Here is a 12,471-nt window from a genome sequence, read left to right on the forward strand (position 1 = left end):
GAACCACGAAAATGTTTCGCCGAAGCCATCAAACCTGGGCCATGGAGCAATGGCAGAAGATAATTTGATCGGATTACTCTTACTTTACACTGTTTCCAACTTCCCGCCTAGTTTACATCTGGCGTCCGTCGTCCCAACCCTATGATGCAAACTGCTTGCTGCCAAGAGTGAAACATCGACGAGCTTCAGTGATGATTTGGGCAGCCATACCGTGCTATTAGATGGACCCTCTGGTTTTTGCCACGGATTATGTGACCCTTTTGACTAACCACGTCCATCCCATGGTACAATGTTTGTCCGCCAGTAGTGGTGCTGTGTTCCAAGATGACAGCTCGCAGACGTTTTCTGAGTACGGGGATGAATTGTCACATCTGTCCTGGCCAACACAGTCACCAGATGTCAGTATTAGAGAGCCAGTTGGGGGTCTACTTTGGAGAGAAAGATGCGTGATCTCTGTCCATCTCCACCACTGTTACCTGAACTCGTCACGATTTTGCTGGAAGAGGAGTATAACTGAAAGCTGTTTCGCATGCCAACGGTTTTCCTACATCGTATTAGAGATAGTAATATATTGTGTTTCTGATGTTAACATATTTTTGCCCACTCTCCGTGCATCCTACCCTGTCTTTTCTTTTTGCAAATGAGTACCCAGTGTACCCCTTCTCTGCATAACTGCGATTCTGCCCGCATTCTACCACTTACACCCTATCTTTTGATCCTTTCCAATACTCCTTCCACGTCATTTCTCATATCACTTTCTCTCCACTCCCATTTATAGTCGAGTACGTCAGCCAGAAAATGTTTCCAAGAGCCCACAATGTCATAATTCTAACAGGTCTCAAGATCACATTCATCACCATATCATCAGGACAATGATTATTGCTTTTACTCTTGTAAATGTATGTTTATGTATACAATTGTTTCAATCAAAAGCTTGAGGGAGACCAAGTGACAACTTCCAGACCGCACTCCCCTTCCTCCAGCTCAGAATCTAACTGTTTCGTTCACAGTCATAAAAAAACTAAAGTAGCCATTAAAGTTGAAATGAAGTAGTGACCTAAGTAAACATCGTTCAACAACATCCTCTCTCTGTTTACCTGATGCACCTGTATTACTCTTCCCCTTCAATGAATTTAAGAAGGATTCAGGTGAAAAGCCTTTCAGTGTTGGAAAATCCCTCCAATGCAATTATTTTTGGTAGATCACTATTTCTCTTTAACCCAACAGACGCAAGATAAAGGAATACACTATTCGCATATTTGTTCCTAAAGGTAGGAACGGTAGGTTACATGACATGAGACCGTATTCGAAATAATACCAACTAGATTCTTATAGAAAGTCTTTAGATCGTAATTTAGAAACAAGCTTTGTACGATGCAATTTTACTTCAAAGTAAACTAATATCCTAAACGTTGCATTAGAACGATAGAAAAGTTAATACACTCTAAGAAATGAGCTGTTGTGATGTTGCCAGAATATTTAAAATGCTTCTGTAAAAGTTTCAACACCGAGCGAGGTGGCGCAGTGGTTAGCACACTGGACTCGCATTCGGGAGGACGACGGTTCAATTCCGTCTCCAGCCATCCTGGTTTAGGTTTTCTGTGATTTCCCTAAATCGTTTCAGGCAAATGCCGGGATGGTTCCTTTGAAACGGCACGGCCGATTTCCTTCCCCATCCTTCCCTAACCCGAGCTTGCGCTCCGTCTCTAATGACCTCGTTGTCGACGGGACGTTAAACACACTAACCTAACAATGTAAAAGTTTCAGCCATTCAGTTGAGGAAAGAGGTCAGTGGAAGACTGACTGGCTGTAAATGAAGACTGAAGAAGTACTATTTATAAGGTGGGCTAGAGCAGAAGAGATGGGGAACTGGTGGTAACAAAGCTTCAAATAACACACTGACTAATAAATCTGTAGGCAGTCTTAAAATGACCTTGTGTAAGCTAACAACGATATGAGTGTGGAACAGGTATTAGAGTTTGCTACCTTGTTCCAGTTGCTACCTGAAATGCAAAACAACATGTTGTAGTACACCACGCAATACTAACTCTTTTGTTAAGCTGTTTAATTATTAAACTTTTAAAATCTTCAGTGTATGTTTTTAAGATAGAAACGTCAGACATATCTGATACACTAACATTTGCGAAAATTGTAACAATCGTAAGAAATAATATTAATAAATTCAACGTGAGAGTTTATGTAACGTGAGGTGGGAAATAGTAGGTTGTGTAACTTGAATTAGTCATGTTACGCAATGCTAAGTTAATCCAGAGTTTTAAGCCTAATCCAAGTAAGCAATACCGATATCACAAGATGCAATATCGGCATGAACCTGTGACGATTGGTGAGTGTGGCAGAGTTCACAAATCGACGCCGTCTGGCGAGTGAGACAGGTGGCCAATGTGTCATTGTGTTATCTTTAATTTTCCAGAAAGCGAAACCGCCTCCGACTCCAATGGACACGTGGAAGCTTTCTCTGGCACCTTGAATACCAAACGTAGTGTTTCCAGAGGATTCCCAGTTCATCCCGTTCTGGAGTGAAGGCCCCATACGTTGTAGACACGACAGCAGTGACCACAGCCCGGCAGCCCACATGATGAGCGCTTGGTTTGGGGCTCGATCTGAATTACTTCGCATGCAGTCTCGATTACTCGTATTCAGTTTAATCAAAACCTGCTACGTCGAGGAGGTTTCATTACGTGACACACTCCATATGTTATGTTTCAGTAGAACATTGCTTGGCCAAATGTGACGAGGAGCGACCAAAACTCCTTGGAGGAACGATGGGTGCCTTTGTTTTCTTTTATCACACGTTCGACTGGCCTGTCACTTATCGAACATGTCTGGACGTTGCTGATCGGCGACGTGGTTAATAGGGTCGTCCGATAACCACTGTTGACCATTTGTGAACTGCCACGAACGCATTGAGAAGGGAGATACCTAAGAAATCTTTCCAGATCCTCTGAGTTTTCCCTCTACAGTAATCAGAAATCCTGTACAGACATATAATCCTAGTCTTTTCTGTGTTATCTTGCACCTAGTCTGTGGTAGAAAGTTAATTTTAGACACATGGATTTTATGTTATAATTTGCAAAGACTATGATGTGGCTTTTGCAGTTGAGCATGAACATGTGTGTCTGTGTGTGCGTGTGTGTGTGTGTGTGTGTGTGTGTGTGTGTGTGTGTGTGTGTGTGTGCATATTTCGAAGGATATTCATTTAAATTTAACTAGGTATACGACGCTGCAGTTGATATCATTGTCATTTAAACTGGCATTGTTATTCACGCCAATGATCAGTAAAATTATTTTCAGACTCAAATAAGATCAATAGACGGTTCGAATTAAGAAATACCTCTTAGATGTCTTACAAAAGCAGAAGTATAATATCACAAGAAAAATATTAATACTGTCCTATTATGGACTTACAATGAATGTACAATTTTTTAAAATTTATTGTTTAAATTTTTTAAGTAGTTCCTGTACGCCTTCACGGAATGTCTTGAGCAACTCCATGTATTTCGGAGTAGAGCTTTCCACGCGATGAAGCCATTCCTTGATGTTAGGGTGCTTGGTGGGGACGATTCCACTCTCTGGAACAAGCTGAAAGAAAAACAAATTGTGGTCGTGATGTGCACTGACTGCGTTACCAAAGCTGAAAGCATTGTCAGTATGAAAGAATAAAAAAAGGTATTTACCGAAGTTTAAAAATGTTTCATTAATATGTCACTTTACATTTTTCCCGTGGATATTAATCGATAGTTTTTCCTCTGGACTGTGGTGGCATCGGCTTCGTGCTATTTAATTAGCAATAAATTAATTCTTTACGAAAGAAGGAGGAGTAGGGTTTCAAGTTCCGTCCATGAAGTGGTCCTTAGAGTTTGAGTACAAGCTCGGATTGCGGCCGGATGGGGAAGAAAATCGGTCGTGCGTTTTCAAAGGAACCATACCAACATTTGCCTAAAGCGATTTAGAGAAATCACTGAAAACCCAAATCTAGATTGGGATTATACACTACTGGCCATTAAAATTGCTACATCACGAAGATGACGCGCTACAGACGCGAAATTTACCCGACGGGAAGAAGATGCTGTGATATGCAAATGGTTAGCTTTTCAGAGCATTCACACAAGGTTGGCGCCGGTGGCGACACCTAGAACGTACTGACATGAGAAAATTTTCCAACCGATTTCTCATACACAAACAGCAGTTGACCGGCGTTGCCTGGTGAAACGTTGTTGTGATGCCTCGTGTAAGGAGGAGAAATGCGTACCATCACGTTTCCGACTTTGATAAAGGTCGGATTGTAGCTTATCGCTATTGCGGTGTATCGTATCGCGACATTGCTGCTCGCGTTGTTCGAGATCCAATGACTGTTAGCAGAATATGGAATCAGTGGGTTGAGGAGTATAATACGGAACGCCGTGCTGGATCCCAACGTCCTCGTATCACTAGCAGTCGAGATGACAGGCATCTTATCCACATGGTTATAACGGATCGTGCAGCCACGTCTCGATCCCTGAGTCAACACATGGGGACGTTTGCAAGACAACAACCATCTGCAGAAACAGTTCGACGACGTTTGCGGCAGCATACACTATCAGCTCGGAGACCATGGCTGCGGTTACCCTTGACGCTGCATCACAGACAGGAGCGCCTGCGATGGTTCACTCAACGACGAACCTGGGTGCACGAATGGCAAAACGTCATTTTTTCGGATGAATCCAGGTTCTGTTTACAGCATCATGATGGTCGCATCCATGTTTGGCGACATCGCAGTGAACGCACATTGGAAGCGTGTACTCGTCATCGCCATACTGGCGTATCACCTGGCTTGATGGTATGGGGTGCCATTGGTTGCAAGTCTCGGTCACCTCTTGTTCGCACTGACGGCGCTTTGAACGGTGGACGTTACGTTTCAGTCGTGTTACGACCCGTGGCTTTACCCTTTATTCGATCCCTGCGAAACCCTACATTTCAGCAGGATAATGCACGAACGCATGTGGCAGGTCCTGTACGGGCCTTTGTGGATATAGAAATGGCCAGCACATTCTCCAGATCTCTCACCAATTGAAAACGTCTGGTCAATGGTGGCCGAGCAACTGGCTCGTCACAATACGCCAGTCACTACTCTTGATGAACTGTGGTATCGTGCTGAAGCTACATGGGCAGCTGTATCTGTACACGCCATCCAAGCTCTCTTTGACTCAATGTCCAGGCGTATCGAGGCCGTTATTTCGGCCAGAGGTGGTTGTTCTGGGTACTGATTTCTCAGGATCTTCGCACCCAAATTGCGTGAAAATGTAATCACATGTCAGTTCTAGTATAATATATTTGTCCAATGAATACCCGTTTATCATCTGCATTTCTTCTTGGTGTAGCAATTTTAATGGCCAGTAGTGTATCTATACGTAATACTGCGCAAAATTGTAATGTACACAAGTGCGTGAGACGCTCTTAAAGTAAGAATTATTATTGTGCAGCGACTTCCAACGACGTGACAAAAGTCGTGGGATACATCTTAATATCGTGTCGGTCATCGCTTTGCCTGGTGTAGTGCATCAGCTCGACGTGGCATGAGCACAACAAGTCGCTGGAAGCCCCTGCGGAAATACTGAGGCGTGCTGCGTCTACAGCTGTCAATAACTGCGAAAGTGTTGCCGGTGAAGGATTTTGGGCGTGAACTGACCCCTCGATTATGTCCCATAAGTGTTCCACGGGTGGCCAAATCATTCGGTTGAATTTTCCAGAATGTTCTTCAAATCAATTCCAGCAGCTGTGGCTTGGTGACATGGTGCACTGTCATCCATAAAAATTCCATCCTTTTTTGGGAACACGAAGTCCATGAATGGTCTCCAAGTAGTCGAACATAGCAATTTCCAGTCAATGATCGGCTCGTTGGACTAGGGGTCCCAGTCCATTCCGTGTAAACACAGCCCACACCATTGTGGAGCCACCAGCAGCTTGCACAGTGCCTTGTTGACAACTTGGGCCAACGATTTCGCAGAGTCTGTGCCGCATTCTAACCCTACTATCATCTCTCGCCAACTGAAATCGGGACCCATATGATCAGGCCACAGTTTCCCAGTCTCCTGAGGTCCAATTGATATCGTCACGAGCCCAGGAGAGTCGCTGCTGGCAATGTCATTTGTTAGCAAAGGCACTGGTGTCAGTTGTCTGTTGCCATAGCTCATGAATGCCACATTTCGCCACACTGTCCTAGCAGATACGTTCGTCGTAGGTCCCACATTAATTCACGCAGTGTTGCTTGTCTGTTCCCATTGAAAATTCTATGCAAACGCCGCTGCTCTCGGTCATTAAGTGAAGGCCACAGCCACTGCTGTCACGGCTTGTCCTTGTTGAGAAGTAATACCTGAAATATGCTATTCTCGGCACACTCTTGATACTGTGAATCTCGGAATATTGAATTCCCTAACGATTTCCGAAATGGAATGTCCCATCCGTCTAACTCCAACTACCATTCCGCGTTCAAAGCTTGTTAATTCTCGTCGTGTCGCCCCAGTCACGCTGGAAACGTTTTCACATCAATCACCTGAGCACAAATGACAGTCCCGCCAATACACTGCCCTCTTACACCTTGTGTACGCGATACTACTGTCATTTGCGTACGTGCATAGCGCTATCCCACAACTTTTGTCACCTCAGTGTATGTTTGGTGATAAGTGAGAAGAACGTCCTTGTACCTCGATTGCTGTCAGAGAGATGCCGACAGCGTAGTCGGCGAGGCTGACGTTGTCCCCGGCCAGCCACTGCTTCCCTTCCAGCATTCTGTTGAGGCTCTCCAGCCCGTCGTTCACTTTGTCGATGTTACTGGCGTCGGTCTGTTTGCCGTCTAATTTCGGCCGCTGTTGGAAAAGAAGTGTTATTTGACTCAGTACTCAATAATTATGTTGAATACATCGTTACTGTGGTAAATGGCCTTCAAAGTTAGAACCAAAAACTAGGAAACATGCAGCAAAGGGAAAAACGCAGGAAAAATAATTGTGTAATTTTTAAGGCTCATCTGCATTGTTTATGTTACATTTAAGTAGTTGCTCGATTGGCAAGTGTCGGCCATTTTGATAGAAAGCTTATCGAATTAGTTTCAGCAGTTATCGGGCACCTTACTTGGAATGATTAATGACAGTAACAAAAAGATAAATATCTCCATCCAAATTGGCATAAAATAGCCATTATGGAAGTATTTGCCGGAATAAAGAAATCTGACTTGAAACTGATGGATAAGTCAAGGTAGAAACTTTTACTTTCTCAGACAGTGTGCGTGAATAAAGTACTGTGTGTCATGCAGAATTTGATTTTCAGTCTGCAGTGGAGTGTGCGCTGATATGAAACTTCCTGGCACATTAAAACTGTGTGCTGGACCGAGACTCGAACTCGGAACCTTCGCCTTTTGCGGGCAAGTGCTCTACCATCTGAGCTAACCAAGCGCGACTGACGCCGCGTCATCACAGCTTTACTTCCGCTGGAAATATCCCCCAGGCTGTTGCTAAGCCATGTCTCCGCAATATCCTTTCTTCCAGGAGTTCTAGTTCTGCTAAGTTCGCAGGAGAGCTTCTATGAAGTTTGGAAAGTAGGAGACAAGGTACTGGCGGAAGTAAAGCTGTGAGGACGGGGCGTGAGTCGTGCTTCGGTAGCTTAGATGGTAGAGCACTTGCCCGCGAAAGGCAAAGGTCCCAAGTTCGAGTCTCGGCCCGGCACACAGTTTTAATCTGACAGGAAGTTTCACTGTGTGTCATGGATCGACACCAAGTCTTAATCTCTTCCCATTTTCTTCCCATACCTTACATCTCCATTGTGATTCTCCTGGAAATCGTGCTAGGCTACAAACACCACAACTTGAGTCGGAGAGAATAGCACAATTAGTCAGTGATTCACAGAGAGATTAGGATCTGGAAACAATTTCAATGTGTTCAGGCTATTCCTTCCAGTATGCTTTGTTCCCAATGATATTCGGAATAAGAGCGGCGGGCTGGATCAAAAGTTCAGAAGAGTCAGTAAATTGGCAAGTCGAATGTGAATCTATCCACGATTTGTGTTCGGACAGCTCATTAAATAGACCACGATCCACAAGTAAGAGAGCTCTGGGCTCTAACGCCAGTCCACATAAATTACTCTACCGTAACGCACGTAAACCATTATAATGAAATAGATGAGAAGTTATCTCGTTTCTCTCAGCGATTTGGGCCACTGTAGAGGTCTCAGGTTTGCATCTAGGTTAGTTCGTGTAATGGCGCGACGTTTTGTTGAGTTTATAGGTGGAGCCAAAGGGTAGTCCATTCCCGATCAGAGGTCGCAACACTTTGTGGCCTGCAATGGGTACCAAACAGATCTCAGTTGATAGCCTATGTTCCTCTTCAAGTGGCCAACATTAATCCTAATTTTGGTGGGTTCCCTAACTACGCTGTTCCAAAAGTCCTTTTGCGTATACAGGCCGTACGTTCGATTTCGAACGGCCGGAGTGCTGTGCAAGAAGTTCGGCGTTTGGAAAGCTATAATAAAATAAAGACATCGAGATTAAGAACAGTTTTGATCTCTACAGCAGACGCTGGATGTTCCCATAAAAAGTTCGAATGCAACCGATACGTTTATTACAGCAGCAAAACCATCTGTAAATTGCAGTGACACAACTCGAAATAATTTCCATTGTTTACGATTAGCTTGCGGTGCACGGAAACGTTTACACTGCCACAGAGAAGCATGTCCATTAAAACCTTATCGCTGACCGTCCTAGCAGCAGTATTTTTTAAGGTGTGACATACAGTCACGTAATAGGCCTACGACCATTTTATGAAATTATAAATTTTAAACACTGCTGTTACGCTCGCTGGAGAAAAGATGTTTAGTCACTTGATGTTCAGCAACTCAATTTTATTTACGTGTTTCGAGTAAACTGATCTTCAGCATATCTGTAGAAAGAATATAAACGTCATGAGGAACCACAGCTTATTTAAAACAAATAATAATAAATTCTTCACTTGTGTGGCCATAGTGTCCGTAGTTGCTTTATAACTCATGAGGGTATGCACTGGTGTACATAAAAGTGTGTTGTGAGAAATGCATAGTGCTGCAGAACATCTAAAAATTAGACCAAAATTATCACTGTCTAACACAGAAAAAGAACGACATGCTAGCAGACGGCATTTCCCAATGTAAGAGAGAAATCAGCCGAAAAATCACCACCGCTGATGATGCTTTACCTCTATAAAGCGAAACGCGTCTGGTGAAGAAATCACCCATTTTAGTAGTTGCAACGACGGATCAAAAATACCCTCATGAAATAATAATAAAATTGGCAGAAATTAGAAACCTACATTAAAATGAGTATACCAAAGGGTGTATGGTAGTGCTTCATACTCCCGGTATGACGTCGTGAATAATTCACCAATTTCATAGTACAACTGAGTAATACATTTTGACGTTACGAACAAAATAACAAACATGGCCACTGATGGCACTGAACGCACATGGAAAGCCGGGTAAAGATGCAAAAATATTTAAAAACAATGCACATTAAATAGAAAGTTATACAGCAAAAACCATAAATACATCGCTACAATATTCCGGATCAAGAGAACAACAATACATAAAAACTAAATCTAAGAGGAAAGAGGAGGGATAAAACAGATGAAGGCTCGGCGGCACACTAATTCTCGTATTCCATGGACAGAGAGAAGCAATGGCATATAATACGTTTGTAGGTGGAGCACTCTAATTTAGATTCATGTACTGAGGTAAAATATGTATGATAAAATGGGCAAATAGAGAGCTCCAGGGAAACACTGGCACATTTATTTCATTACAAAATATATAAAAAACGAGCAAAACAGTGTATTTCATAACAAATAGAATTTTCATAACAAACAGCAAAATAAAGAAAAAAATAAAATAGAATTGTCCAAATTCAATGTGCAGCATTACCATGTACACTGGCAATTATGTAGTTCCAGACTTTGAGAAATGTCAACAATTGGTAAAAACGTAGCATTGCACAGAGCACACACATCAGCATATAAAAATACTGAATGTAGACCAAGACAGTATACATAGGCAGTGCACCTCATAATGCATGTGCACAGCCTATGTAATGCTATTTTTATGTGCTGCTGTTTTTGTTTTTCTGATGCTGTATTATTCCCGCATTGTGTTAATTTTTTTGGTTCTTTTTTGCGGAGTTTGGCACTACATATTGTTTAAGTATACAGTTCCACAGCGTATTTGCAGTCACTTTATTGTTTATTTTCGCCTATAACCCTCACTGACGTGATCTTCGTTTCCTTATGAGGTGCATAGCATATGTATGCTGTTCTAGTCAACATTTCCTGTTTTTATGTGCTACTGTGTTTGCTCTTAGCAACGATACATTTTTACCAACAATATGTGAAGATTGTTGACTTTTCTTAAAGTCTGGCACTATATAATTGTTGATGTACACGGTAATGTTCTGCACTTAAGTTGGGCCAATATATTTTCTTTTTTTTATTATTTTTCGGTTTATTATTATCAAAACTGAATTCATTTTACTTGTCTACTACGCTATTTTGCTCATTGTTTATGCATTTTGTAATGAAATAAAGACGTCAGTGTTTACCTTTGATCACTCCATTTCCCCCACTTTAATTTTAGTCATACGTAATTTATCTTAATACATTAATCTAGCTGTATTATATATCGTTGCTTCTCTTGTAACCTCCCAGCAGAAATTATTCAATGAAAAATGAGAATAGAGCCAAGTGTAACCTCCCCACAAAAATTAATGAATGATAATTGACCATTAAACCACACGATAATATAAATTAAATAATGAACCATGAACAAAATGTAACCTCCTAACAGAAATAATATCAGGTAAATTTTATAAGGACAGAAGCGCTGACCTTCGGCCCTGTATTCTGAATAACAAAAGCAAAAATTCTTACCTCAATAAAAACTGCAACTATTTCTGCTCTTATTTATCGACACAGCTTCATGCAATGCTGGCGTATATATTTTTTTTTTTGATTCTTGGTAGCAATGATAATGCATTGGAAAAATTCTTTAAATTGAAATGAATACTTTTCTTTAAAAAAAAAGTTACTTTATATTGTAAAAATTATTATTGGGGCATTTTTTTAACAAATTAAATTACAATTAATATACATTATTAATTATGCGCAAGGCTGCTTCTTTACCTTCTACAACAATACTCATCCTCCAGAGTCCTGACCAGAGTCGCGAGCAGAGCACACAGCCGACACATGCCGACTCCCGCCGACTACTACCGTCCACTCGCTACTACTGTCGACTCGCGCAGATTAGCGCAGACTCGCGACAAGCAACAACTAACAATAAACTACTCTCTGGTCAGAGATTCTGTCATGCCTCGCCCATCGCCGGCGAACCCTCCACTGGGGGGGCAAAAATTTGGCAGCGATGGTGAGTCAATTGGACTTGCCATGAGCAACAAATTTTTCTTAATTAATTAACTTTACAATCACAGAATATTTACAGATATATAAGTGCAGAACATGAAATAAAATATAGTGCACACGCACTGAGTACAGACATATCAAGCAATGGCAAAATGTATACACAATGAGTACAAAACATATTAACAAATGGCAAAAGTGCACACACACTGTAGTAGTGAACATATCAGGAAATCACAAATGTGTAGGCAACGAGTACAAATCATATTGAGAAATGACAAAAGTGCACACGCACTGTAGTTCAGAACATATCAGCAAATCACAAAATGTATAAGCAATGAATACAAATCATGTTAACAAAATGACGAAAGTGCACACGCACTGTAATACAGAACATATCTGGGAATCACAAAATGTATACGTAATGAGTACAAATCATATTAACAAATGGCATGAAGTGCACACGCACTGTAAAACTCTCTAATATTTTTACAACAAATAAACATAATGAGTACAAATCATATTGACAAATGAGAAAAGTGCACACGCACTGAAGTTCAGAACATATCTGGGAATCACAAAATGTGTACGTAATGAGTACAAATCATATTAACAAATGGCATAGAGTGCACACGCACTGTAAAACTCTCTAGCATTTTTTTTACAACAAATAAACATATCAAGGAGTGAAATAAAGTGCACATGCACTATAGAAGTCTTTAGTATTTTTAGGACAACTGATCTTGTTAACAAATGAAAGGAAGTGCACACGCACTGTATATGTCTTTATCATTTTACAAGAATTAGGAAAGGAATGGGAAGGATTGCGACATGGTTGTAGCACTTTAGGTTGCACGCAGCTGCACTGAAAGTCCATATCTTTCTACAGAAGCACAACACCAAGTGAGACAATCTGAAGCTCTTTTCCTTGAAGTATTAATCAGTGTAGCCAAGACACTGAAATGTCGTAATAATATTCCATGCTATCATTTTGGTAGTACACTAGGTACACCAAACAGTGGAACCATAATAACATCTCCATCGCTCA

The 12,471-nt window shown here is 41.5% G+C and overlaps 1 protein-coding gene across 1 annotated transcript in view; it reads right to left on the reverse strand.

Moving 5' to 3' along the window:
- Positions 1-3,450: 3,450 nt before the first annotated feature.
- LOC126235448 (glutathione S-transferase 1-1-like) overlaps positions 3,451-12,471 on the reverse strand; it is a 46,638-nt gene continuing 37,617 nt past the window's right edge. Inside the window, exons 5-6 of the mRNA XM_049944171.1 lie at positions 6,702-6,863; positions 3,451-3,600 (exon numbers count right to left, since the gene is read on the reverse strand). Coding sequence (XP_049800128.1) covers positions 3,451-3,600; positions 6,702-6,863 — 312 coding nt within the window. The remainder of the gene's footprint in view (positions 3,601-6,701; positions 6,864-12,471) is intronic.

The sequence above is a fragment of the Schistocerca nitens genome, chromosome 2, assembly GCF_023898315.1.
Source record: "Schistocerca nitens isolate TAMUIC-IGC-003100 chromosome 2, iqSchNite1.1, whole genome shotgun sequence".
Classification (NCBI taxonomy): Eukaryota; Metazoa; Arthropoda; class Insecta; order Orthoptera; family Acrididae; genus Schistocerca; species Schistocerca nitens.